The sequence below is a fragment of the Sus scrofa genome, chromosome 5, assembly GCF_054392235.1.
Source record: "Sus scrofa isolate SSC_HxYL_T2T_F1_AM1 chromosome 5, Sscrofa_HxYL_maternal_Yorkshire_Landrace_v2.0, whole genome shotgun sequence".
NCBI classification, from domain to species: Eukaryota; Metazoa; Chordata; class Mammalia; order Artiodactyla; family Suidae; genus Sus; species Sus scrofa.
This window is the reverse complement of record NC_139387.1, coordinates 85,524,162-85,536,509: the sequence shown is the minus strand read 5'-3', so window position 1 is coordinate 85,536,509 and position 12,348 is coordinate 85,524,162. Positions and strand designations below refer to the sequence as shown.

Sequence of the window (12,348 nt, the reverse complement as noted above, 5' to 3'; positions counted from 1 at the left end):
GGAATCTTTTTGTTCTCCTAATTCCTAGCTTGTTTTTTTGGTATGATTGTATCTTGGCAGACCTATGGCAGTTTTCCTCATTTGGACAGAGTAATAGCTAAAAAACTGAGGAGAGAAACTTGGATCTAAAATCTGCCTCAGATGTCAGATTACACCTCCTTGGCTAATAGGAGGGAACATTGAAGCCACCAAACTCCCTCCTAATGGGATACAGTGTAAATGAAAAGGAACCCAGATCCTCCCTAGAGCTAGTTTAATGAGCTGACTTTGGAGGAAGCCATTTCCCTCTCAGTGGAGAAACCTTGGTTGGAGGCAGAGCTAAAGCAATGGAAAAAGGTCCTGATCCCTAGGTTCCTGTTCAGCTGGTTTGGTCTTCAGCGTTATAGTCCACTCTCAAAATAATAAAATAAGAAACAGCTCAAGCTAGACTTAATTGTTTTCTGGAACGCTTTCCTCCTGAAAAATGTGATAGCCATGTGTGGTGTGACACTCATTTATGTCATCGTTTTCACTGTAGGTTAATGATCCCAAAGGCGATATACCCCGGCACCTGGGGAGATAGATCTCCATGGCTCTGATGTGCTTAGCTGTCCTTACATCTCTGTGATTCCTTCCACCTCCACCTCAAATCCTTATTGTCTGTTGTAATATATAACTTATCTGCCCCATGGAGGGTTTGGCTTACAGTGACTGACAGATTGTCTGCCTGTTCTCTTCACCCCTTGGATTGGAGGGTTTAGCCTCATAACATGGCTAATATTGTGGGGTAGAATACCAGAGGAGTCAGTCCCTTCTTGCTGATTTTCTTTCACTCGGGAATTCAGATTATAGCCAGGAATCTGTGCTTGTTGGGCAGATCTTCCTGTAATCCTGGCTGTCTTCACAAGCCTAGAAACATCCTTTAGCACCATTGCCTTTGGGGCAGAGTTAGATTGAAAACCTCGATTTGAGAAATCTGTGATCCTGATTGTCTTGATTCATTATCATTTAAATAACTCAGCTCCAGTTACTTATTGGCTATCACACCAGGCAGAGAATTAACCACAACCTGGGTTTTCTGGGCCTATAGCTCAGTCTTTAGAGATGCAGGCAGAACAGTGTCTTTCTTCAGTCCTAGCTTTCCCCACCACCACCCTCAGAGCCCGGCCTCATGGTGAATGTGGTTTCCTTGCAGCTGCCTAGGCATCCTCATCTATAGGCCCTTTCTCTAGTCTAGACCATGCTCCGGTGTGTTCCTGGCAGTATTCCCTGCTGCCTACCCAGTATGTAGTTGCCTACTGTTGGGCAGTAGCTCACTGCTCTGGCATCCTAGTGTGTAAATATTTGTCAAAGGACGGGGGCGTTTTCCCATTCCCCAAAAAGCATTCTGAAAAATGTGCCTGTTTTCTTAGTCATATTTCCAAGCCGTGGATCAGTTAGCCCATTCATTCCTTGTAGTTGACAGACACTAGTGCCTGACCTCAGTTGGCCACATAAAGTAAGTATGCAGTAACTTCCGGCACAGTAACTTCCAAGCTTTAGTACCGAGGAGCCTTGGACCTAAAGGAACCATGGACAACATAGTCACTATTAAAGAACACATTATTTCATTAGCATGTTTTAACATATCTCTGCTAACATGACATTAAGCATTTTAATTTATTTCACTTGTACTTGCCTCATATTGAAGGCGTAAATGAGTCAACAAAAATGGGAAAGCTAACCATACAGATTCTGGGGGAGAATGTTACTCTTCATGTTTGTGATTTTACTTTCAAGTCTCATGTAATATAGGTTATACTATATCCATGTCTGCCTCTATACAAACAACATTGCTAAGCTGCTGTCACTTTAGAGATGTTTTTCCAGTAAGTTGATGGTTTATCCTGTCACACTCAAGTTCTACTTGAGACCAAAACAGTTTGCTTTTGCTCAGTGGCGTATTAGGCTGAAAATGCAGTCTTTAGTCATTGAGCAGTTTTCTATCTTTGTGCAAAATCAGGAGGCCTTCATAGAAGGATTAACTGCTGATCTTAGCTTTATTAACAGTAGATTTGGACCTCAAGATTTATTTAAATGGCTCACACAGACCCAGCAGATTAAAGGAACTTCTTGTACTCTTTCCTTTCCTTTTCTCTTGAGTCTCACCTAAAGGGGCGCTATAGCGCCCCTTCCTCCTCATTCTCTAGTTGTTTTTTTTTACCCTAATCTTCAGTATTCTACCGATCTGGCCAACATCTGCCCATATATATCCTGAGCCATGCATATATGTAAATATATAAATATATATATGTGTGTGTGTATATACGTCAACTTTCCCTGTTTTCACTCTTTATAACCCCCTCAACTCTTGTTCCTATGCTATGCAGTGTAGGAATGGTGTTTCCTTCTTACAACATAACTGTTTTCGAAGGCTTGAGTATCTATTTTTGTCTTTTTTGTCTTTTTGTCTTTTGTTGTTGTTGTTGCTATCTCTTGGGCCGCTTCGAGGCATATGGAGGTTCCCAGGCTAGGGGTTGAATCGGAGCTGTAGCCACCAGCCTACGCCAGAGCCACAGCAACGCGGGATCCGAGCCGTGTCTGCAACCTACACCACAGCTCACGGCAACGCCGGATCGTCAACCCACTGAGCAAGGGCAGGGACCGAACCCGCGACCTCATGGTTCCTAGTCGGATTCGTTAACCACTGCGCCACGACGGGAACTCCCTTGAGTATCTATTTTAATATATATACCTTCTTCCCACAGATCATCAATTTCTACATGAATATGCTAATGGAGCGAAGTAAAGAGAAAGGAATGCCAAGTGTACATGCATTTAATACCTTTTTTTTCACTAAGTTAAAAACGGCTGGTTATCAAGCAGTGAAACGTTGGACAAAGAAAGTGGATGTCTTTTCTGTTGATATTCTTTTGGTGCCCATTCACCTGGGAGTGCACTGGTGTCTTGCTGTGAGTACCTGTTTTATTTTTGTTAAAAGAAATCTATGTACTTCTAGAATACACAGAAAGTAGTGAATATTAGTTCTACACTTTCACTGGATGATTGAGGAAGGAGTAGCATTTAGTTGTCTAAAAATTGGATAGATCAGGGAGTTCCTGTTGTGGCTCAGTGGTAATGACCCCGACTAGTATCCATGAGGATGCCAGTTCCGTCCCTGGCCTCAGTAAGGATCCGGTGTTGCCGTGCGCTGTGGTGTAGGTCACAGATGAGACTCAGATCCCAAGTTGCTGTGGCTGTGGTGTAGGCCGGCAGCTGCAGCTCTGATTCAACCCCTAGCCTGGGAACCTCCATATGCCTCAGGTGTGGCCTTAAAAAAGCAAAAAAAAAAAAAAAAAAAAATTGGATAGGTCAATGAGCTTCTTGCCAAGAGTGGGGGGTACTTAGGTTTTGAAGAAAGCTGTGGAATTTCCTTTTCTGGAAATATTTAAAAAGGGAGTTATGAGTCAAAGCAGGCTTAAGGCAAGGCATAGAGAGAAAAAGTGACTTCTTAATGATGCTGCCAACTCAGATTCTATGATTATTATTTTCTGCCTAATCATGACTTGCCTTGCATACTTGGTAATTTAATATTTTTATGACTCAGAAAACATGGATACATTAGCTTAAATATTAATAAACGTATAAAAGTTATTTTGCAGAATTACATTTGAAAAGCATAAAGCCAAAAGGAAATTCTCCAGGTAAAAGAAACAAAAGCTAGGAGTTACCATTGTGGCTCAGTGCATTATGAACCCAACTAGTAGCCATGAGGTTATGGGTTCAATCCCTGGCCTTGCTCAGTGGGTTAAGGATCTGGCGTTGCCCTGAGCTGTGGTGTAGGTTGCAGATATGGCATGGATCCCACATTGCTGTGGTTGTGGTGTAGGCCGGCAGCTGCAGCTCTGATTCGCCTCCTTGCCTTGGAACTTCTGTATGCCACAAGTGCAGCTCCCCAAAAAAGGAAGGAAGGAAGGAAGAGAGAGAGGAAGAAGAAAGGAAGAAAACAAAACCTAGAATCTTTTACCATCTTTCTGAAAATGTGTGGAAATGATCCCACTCAACTTCTTTCTCTGAAGAGCACATTATGTCTTCAGTGCTGCCCACATTGCAGATGGAGAACCTGAATACTAGAAAAAGGTTTTAGGGCAATGAATAGGGCCACTTATCAGTGAGCCCCCACCATAGTTCTAAGTAAATAACACCCCCCCATTCTTCTTTCCTCTGCAGATTAAGCAAGGTATAATGCAAAGTATCCATCAAACTTGTCATGATTTCATAGGAAATTGGTGGAAGTTTCCAAGTTCCAGGGAAGGGAAAAGCTGAGAAGTCAATTTTCTTCACTTCATAAACACACAGATTTTTTTATTCCTAGGTTGTGGACTTTAGAAAGAAGAATATTACCTATTACGACTCTATGGGTGGGATAAATAATGAAGCCTGCAGGATCCTCTTGTAAGTAAGGAGTTGAGGACAGAAGAATTTGGTGTTGGGTATGTGTTGTGTTTTTTTAGTTGTTGAATTCTGTTTTCTGATCCATTCAATGGAGTAATAAATAAAGGAAATTTTTATATTGAGTAAGAATGGATAGTTTCCATCAAAGAAAGTAAAGTTTAATAATAGTATAATAATACCAAAAGTATGCCCTAATGGGGATAATTACTGTCTTGGTGTGCTGAAATAGAGAGTGGGTACAGAGAGAGAGAGAGAGAAAGAAACTACTTAGGAATCATATTCTCCAACCTAATTTTTCAGATGAAGAAACCACAGGTGATTCTGATTTGCTCAGGTCCCACCAGTTAGCAGCTCAACTGGGAACCAAAATGCAAATCTCTTTACACATGTCTATTTCTCTTTCCGAAATGTCTGTTTCTCACTGTACCACTCTGGTGGCCAGGCGGAAGTAAGTTCCAGAAGAGTGAGCAGTTTGCGCTTAAGAAGAGTGCTCTGTATGGGGTGTGCACTCAACACATTGTTTTGGATTGAATTTTCACACCAGAGAATCAAGACTATAAATATAAATAAAGACCTCGATATTCCCAGGGAAGCATTTCTTTTTTATTAGATTGAGTTCCGAAGGACCATGTAAACCAAGGGAAAAGAATGAAAACTTGTTCTTCAGAAAGGACAGTAGATAGAGGAGCCTGGGTATCAGAGGCACTGGTTATGTTTCTCAGAGCGGGCGTGAATTGTGGGACTTCCAAAGGAAGCTTAGCAGTCCAGAGATTCCTTGCCCAGCAACATATACTGTGTTCCGTAGAAGTGCAGATGGAAACTTCCTAAGGATTGTCAGCCCCATTCTTTGAGCAGCAGGTGTCATCAGTGTTCCCCAAGCTCACCTCATTCTCTCCCAATACCTGTAGGCAATACCTAAAGCAAGAAAGCATTGACAAGAAAAGGAAAGAGTTTGACACCAATGGCTGGCAGCTCTTCAGCAAGAAAAGCCAGGTACATTTCACCTTGATGAGATGGAAATTCTGAGATTAGGGTATGGGAAAGAAAAGGATTTCACTGTTTAGTCCCCAGGGACCTTCTGTTTGGTCGTGTGGTTCTGTGGGAAAGTTAGAGTAAACTTCTGTGGGAAACCTAGTAATGTGTTTCTTATGAAGAACTAGGTTTTCTAAATGTCCAGCTATTTTGCCAAGTTTTTCATTTCTGTGGGTAATGTTTGCAGATTGTTTGGCCCCTGTGGGAGGGACCTGTTTTTACACACTGGGTATCGTGGGAAGTCTAAGGTATTCTCCTGTATGATTAATAGGACATACACAAGCCTGACTGAGAAGCTGTATTTTTTTTTTCTCTGAGCCTCTGTTGTTCTGAATGGGGAATCGGAGTAATCTCTTCAAAATTCAGGGAAACTTGTAAAATTCATGTTCTTTGGTTCTTATTTATAATCAAATAAGGAAAAAGGAAGCTTGGAAAGATGTCACCTTTTTGTTGTTTTGGGGCTTTCAGGAAATTCCACAGCAGATGAATGGAAGTGACTGTGGCATGTTTGCCTGCAAATATGCTGACTGCATTACCAAAGACAGACCAATCAACTTCACACAGGTGAGCTGAGCCGCCTGGAGGAAGCTCTGTGACCACCCTGGCTCTGGGTTGCCCGACAGATGTTTTTCTCTCCACTTGTACCACTCAGGGGGCTCCACTTCCGCCTATATATAGCTCATAACATGGGTGGAGATGGCCTGTGCCACGTCACAAGAAGAAGAAGGCTAGTGATAGGCCACATCCCAGGTTACCATACATCAGGTTACCATACAACCCTGGGCAACAGCAGAGCCTTCTTCCCTGCCTGTCTCCCCCACCTGCCTCAAATCCTATTAGAAGCAGAGAACTGGAACCAGAGCAGGTTTCCTTCAGTTTCCTTTTATTTGGGCAGCAGTTAAATTTTGGAACAGGCCACACCTCGATCTCCCAATGTAATTTGTTACGCTGCCTTCCTGCCCTGCCCCTCACTTGATGCAGCCGATTTGTCTTCTCGTAGTTTGTGATTGTTTATTTCTGTCCACATGGTCCTTCGGAGAACAAAGTGGTTTGAGACTAGAGATTATGGTGTAATCTTTGTCCTCTACTTAACCCTTTACTTCTGTTTAAATTAACACTTTACCAGATTTTTCCATCATAGCCCTTGGATGGAGCTGACTCTTGCCATTCCCATAACTTTTCCCCTAAAAGTGAGTTTTTGATTTTCAGGCCTCAAATCTCATATCCTTTTAAAAGTTCGACATAGAGGACTTGATAGACACCATTCTCAAAATTCTTGGAGGCATTTGGGTATAGCCTGGTGATGCCCAGTAAAACTTCTATGGTGACAGCAACGGAAAACAATCATAGAGATGGTAATAAAAAAAAAGAGCAATAGAAAGAAAAAAGTCATGTGTAGTCAGGAATGAGCAGTTGGAAAGACCAAGAATGCAGCTGAGACTATTTTAGTTAAAAACCTCAGGAAGAAAAAGAGTGTTGGGTCTACGTACAAGAAATGAAAATTAGGGTGTCTCTGTGTCCCTACAGCAACACATGCCGTACTTCCGGAAGCGGATGGTCTGGGAAATCCTCCACCGAAAGCTCTTGTGAAGACCGTCTCAGTTAGCAGACATGGACTTGTGGGGGACCAGCTCTTTGTTGTCTACATCCAGAGACCTTGGAAACAGCTGCTCCCAACCCTCTGTTCTTGTAAAGTCCTTGATCCTGGACCAGGCCCTGGAGAGATGCACTCACAAGCACATCTGCCTTTCCTTTTGTATCTCAGATACTATTTTTGCAAAGAAACTTTGGTGCTGTGAAAGGGGTGAGGGACATCCCTAAGCTGAAGAGAGAGACTGCTTTTCACTTCTTCAGTTCTGCCATCTTGTTTTAAAAGGGCTCCAGCTTCACTCAGTCCCTTATTAGGGGCCTGAGCGAAGCTTGGATAGACTCTTGGTTTCATAGAAACTCTTGTTGTTAGGCCTTATTAAGAGGTAGGAAAGGACGTGGGCAAAAAGGTAGGGATGAAAACCACCAGCATATACACGCACACATACATACAGGATTTACAAGATGTGTCATCAGGAAAGTGACAGTAAACTGGACCTTGGGGCACCTGCGTAAGTCCTTCCTCCAGGACTTGTCCTGTTTATATGCCCCTTTGTGAAATCCGTCTGGTTCTTCATAAGGCTGTTTTATCATCGTAGCTTCTTCTTCCCCTCCTGAGGCACAACACATGAGCCTTGGGTGGACCCCAAAGTCTCAGTCCTTTCCTTAAAAGCAGAGATTTGCATGTGCTCACAACACATGATACAGGGAAGTCCCACCCAGGGAGTGGTTTAGTGGAGCAACAAGGCACCACTTTTACTGCTGCCTACTTCTGACCAAGAAGAAGGACCTCAGTCTTTAGCATAAAATTCCAGCATTGGATGAATGCAGGTCTAGTTTGGTCTGTGGCTAGCTAGGTTAAATATGTTTCTAACCACAGAGAATTTAATATATATATATATTTCACAGGAATATGCTTTTTTTTTTTTTTTTTTTTTTTAAGGCTAAATGTGTTCACCATTTTAGCCTGTAGATTTATTACCATTTTCCAAATTTAGCTCCCGGCACGCACAGATCCCACCCCCTATGTGTAGGGTGATTGTGGACTTCCTAACAGAATATTTTGAGGCCTGGATGAATTTTGGCTTAGGGGTAGAGGTTACAGAGGGAGGCAAGATTTTCAACTGGAAAAACGGGTGGAATTTGGACTGATCAACTTGAGATTGAAAAACTGCTATTCCTTTTGTTCTTTGTAGCATCTCCCCCAACCCTGAGCGATCCTCAGGCTAGATAGTGAAACGATCCAATGCCAGTGTCATTTTGTACGTAAGTTCCAAAACGGAACATTTTATACTTTTTTCTGTATTGTAATAGGTAGTTTTGTATGAAATCTTTTCTTCTCTTCCCTTGTACCTCATCCTTTCCAACATTGTGCTTACTCCCTGGGCTTATTTGAAAATTTTACTCTGTTTTATATCAAGCTTGTTTAGTACATTTTTCTATGTGTTACCACAGGTTACAATTTGAAAAGAAAACTATTTTTTTTAAATATTCCATTGTTAACTGAATGTTACTGTTTCCACTCCAGCAACCAGATGTTCGACCTTTTTCATACTGCCTGCCTTTTGGGGGAAGACCACCTTTCGTTTGTTTGTTTTCTTTTTCCTTTTTTTTTTTTTTTTTTTTCCCTTCTCTCTTTCTTGCTTTTTTTTTTTTTTTTTTTTTTTTCCCTCTCTCTCTTTTTTTTTTTTTTTTTTTTTGGTGTTTTCTATAGGAAATAAATAGCTTTCTATATATGAGTTGCTGGGACTTTTCACATTCTCTTTTAGAAAGCTATGGCATGCAGGCTCATTGTGGGACTCCTGAACATTGATTCTTGGTACTGAATGTATTTAAGTGACAACTGCAAAGGTGGCAGTCTGGCGTCGATTTGGACCATGAATCAAAAGACTTGAGTCTTCCAGATGCTCTTGCTATTGTCTGGGGAATTCAGAACAAGGTAGTTGTCTGTATTGATTGTTTGTCCATTAGATAACACCTGTCTTACCCTCCTCACAGAATTTGTACAGACCAAAGCAACAAATATTTATTGCCATGTATAGCAGAAAATGAAACATGCAACAAAAGCACTTTGAAAAATATATAAGGAATTGTTAAGCCTCTCTGAACTTGGCCCCGATTTCTGACCAATGCAGTTTTCTACAAGGCAAAGTTAGTGATCCTGAGACCACCCTACATGAGTGGGCCAAGCTGAGACACAGGTTGTGGTCCAGAGTGGGAACCAAAAATACTTATATATAGTGGGGCCCCTTCTTTCCAGAGAGCTGCCCCCAGAAGAGCAGGACTAGCATCTGGAAACTTTCTTCTTCATTTAAGGGTGGGCCTTGATGACCAGGTTGAAATAAAATGTTCCTACATTCCATGGCCAAGGGCATGTTACCAATATCTTATTTAACTTACTTTTAAGCTAAAGCCTGTTGCTTTCCTCTTCTTCAGTCTTACCCTCTTTCCTGTGCCCAGTGCTCATAATTACCTACCTCCCCTAAGAAAGGAACTCTTGATTCATAATAAGCTCTAGATGCCAACTATGAAAACTTCAGCAGAAATCACAGTCCCAGCAGTCCATCCTGGAACCTATACAGAGAAAGTCAGACCATTCCCACCCATTTGAGAATACTTGATTCAAGGCACAGAGGCTACTTTCATCCCCTTTGTCACCTGGGACCCACCATTGCTCCCAGGAGACCTGTTTAGGATTGAATGCAAGAGTACTTTTCCCTCATCTGCCCTGGAGACTTTGTGTAAATTGACTCTTCTATATATGAGGTGCTTCAACCTCTCTGTGGTATCAACCTCTCTCTTCTTTAGCCCCTGTAACTGTGCTGGCATCTTCTTCACTGCCCCTAGCAATATTAGGCCCAACGTTTTATTAGTGTTCTGGGGTGAAGCAGGTAACCTGGAAAAGCACTGCCAGCAACCATATTCCGTAGTCTATCGCCACCTGGTTCTGCATGGCCCATAAAAGATTTTAGTGGACAGAGAGGGAGGGTTCACATCAGAGCGCCAATGTTTTTAATGTTTTAACCTCTAGTCTTTCTGTGCCATCCCTTCAGCTCTCAAATATGTCTTGCCCCAGAGTAAGAGAGACGACTGACACTTGGGCTTTGTCTTCTCCCTTGCTGCGCCCAGATGGGCCAGGGGGACATAGGATATGATGCTCTCATCTGGGGAACTCATATACCCAAGAGAGTCGGAAAAGGACACATAAGGCTATTTATCAGGCCCTGTTGATGTACATGCTGAGCTCCTAGCAAAGTGATCATATTTCCCTGCCTAGGAGCAGTCTATCCACAGCTTCAGATTCATCCTAAAATTTGGAAAGGGACAAGTTAAGGCTCAGCCCAGCATCTTTCCTAATAGCCCAGAGCTTTATTTCACCTGTGCTGAATGCTATTATCTGTCTTTCAAGAGTCTGTAATACCTATTCCTAGCTTTGGCAGCACGGAAGGACATAACATAATGGTAAGTGGGGTCGTGCTGGTCACCACTAAGAAAGGAGTGCTTAGACACATCTCCCCTGTGAGAGAGAAACAAGAAACTAGGAGATACTGAGTCAGAAGATAAACCTTGAGGAAATGTTAGTGCAGGCTGCTTCTGGCCACACAGGGAGAGGTGGGGATAATTCTAATTGGGAGTGGTTGGACCAGATGTCCAGGGTCTTGCAAAGTCTAAAATTCTGAAATGCTATTGAGGACCATAATGCTGCTTGGAATACAAACTGATCAAGGTAGAGATTCAAAGTCAAGTTGAAGGCCAGTGTTAAGACTGGCTTGATCTTAGAGTTAGGGCCCCGGTCAGTCTTCCCTAATGGAGCAGGTCATAGCTGCTGACTTTTTTCCATTCTCAAGTGAAGAGTAACCATCAGCTGCTTAACCTCTGGAGATGGTCCTTCCAGCCTTCGCAGAACTTCGGGGAAGGAATATGTATGGGAGGGAGGAGCACAAGGAGCCCAGCATCTTCCACCTGCTGGGCAACCCTCATCCGATTTGTTCTTATTCCTTTCACACATACACAGCACCCACACCCCCAAATCCCACCACCTTGAAGCCTTCCCTGATCTCATTATCTTAAAATCCCTTGTCTGGACATCTGCAGCCCTTAGAATCAGAAAAGTAATACAATCCACATCATATACATATTGTAATCTGTCCTTACGTCAGGAATGGGCTGAGATGCATGTTGCCACTTAGGGCAGATGGGTGATTTGGTGCTTTTGTTTAAGCCAGGAGTGCAAGCTGCTGCTCTCTGGCCTCCTGGGGAGGAGTAGAGATAACTGACTGAATATTGAGGCAACGTACTGGGGGTCAAGGGAAGAAGGTCCACACACAGCAGCCTGCTGTGAGGCTGTGCCTCCTTTATGGTCCCAAACCTAATGCCTCCTGCTGCCTTTAACAAACCCCCTTCCTCGGCAGTTCGGCATGTCCTTCAGGGGTCTCGGTCCCTAGCCCAGGGGGCTGATTGACATATTTTTTCCCCTAACCACAGATCTTTCTGTTATATACCATTTTCTCCATCTTTTTTATTTCCAGTGGTGGTGTACACCCCAAATTGATTGTAGGTCCTCTTCTGACTACCCTGTCATTTAAATGGGCTGTTTTGCATGATGCCTTGTGTCTTGTCTGTTGGCCAAAGGAGGGCATTTGCCTCATGTGATTCTTCTGGGGAGCCCCTTATGCAAGGTGTTTAATGAGCCCGTGTTTAAACATTGGGTTTGGGGGCCCTGAAGAGTGGAGTGGAGAGATGGCTTGACCAAGGAAATAAAAGCCACCCATTCTCTAGGACCTTTAAGTTTAACTAATTTAGGAGGCCAGGAAGATACCAAGCTATGGACCTCATCAAGAAGGCAGACTCAGGCGTGTGGTCCATTTTGAAGCTGGGTATGGATGATGGAGGGGCAGAGGTGGAGATAAGTCAAGGATGATGCCTTTATCTGACTTTGTCTATCTGTGACTCTACCTAGTTTTTAAAGGTTGATTTATTTAAAATAAATTCTGTGAATTTTGCTTTCTTGCCTTGACTGGAAACTCCCTGGTAAAAAGGACTCGATGGTATTTGTCTCTCTGTCTCTTTGCCTGTTTGTTCTGTCTCTGTCTGTGTCTGTGTCTCCTGATCCAAGCTGGACCAGTGATTGGGTCCTCAATGTGGTCTGGATTCCTGAGTCCACCCCTTAACCAGGAGTCTGAATACTGGTCATTCATTCATCTCGTTCCACATACCTGGAATTGAAGCCTGAAACGCAAATAACATGTAAATCTGTGGCTCCCTGGCACTTTTTAAAACCAGACCTGTCTGTGGAGCCAGCCAGAGAGCCCTCCT

The 12,348-nt window shown here is 42.9% G+C and overlaps 1 protein-coding gene across 14 annotated transcripts in view; it reads left to right on the top strand.

Moving 5' to 3' along the window:
* Nucleotides 1-12,035, top strand: part of SENP1 (SUMO specific peptidase 1) — a 56,566-nt gene extending 44,531 nt beyond the window's left edge. For all 14 annotated transcript variants that reach the window (XM_021092613.2, XM_013997976.3, XM_084957302.1 and 11 more), the window contains 5 exons: nucleotides 2,727-2,930; nucleotides 4,334-4,413; nucleotides 5,322-5,406; nucleotides 5,914-6,009; nucleotides 6,973-12,035. In XM_021092613.2, the coding sequence (XP_020948272.1) occupies nucleotides 2,727-2,930; nucleotides 4,334-4,413; nucleotides 5,322-5,406; nucleotides 5,914-6,009; nucleotides 6,973-7,035 (528 nt within the window). In that variant the 3' untranslated portion in view covers nucleotides 7,036-12,035. The remainder of the gene's footprint in view (nucleotides 1-2,726; nucleotides 2,931-4,333; nucleotides 4,414-5,321; nucleotides 5,407-5,913; nucleotides 6,010-6,972) is intronic.
* Nucleotides 12,036-12,348: the final 313 nt, after the last annotated feature.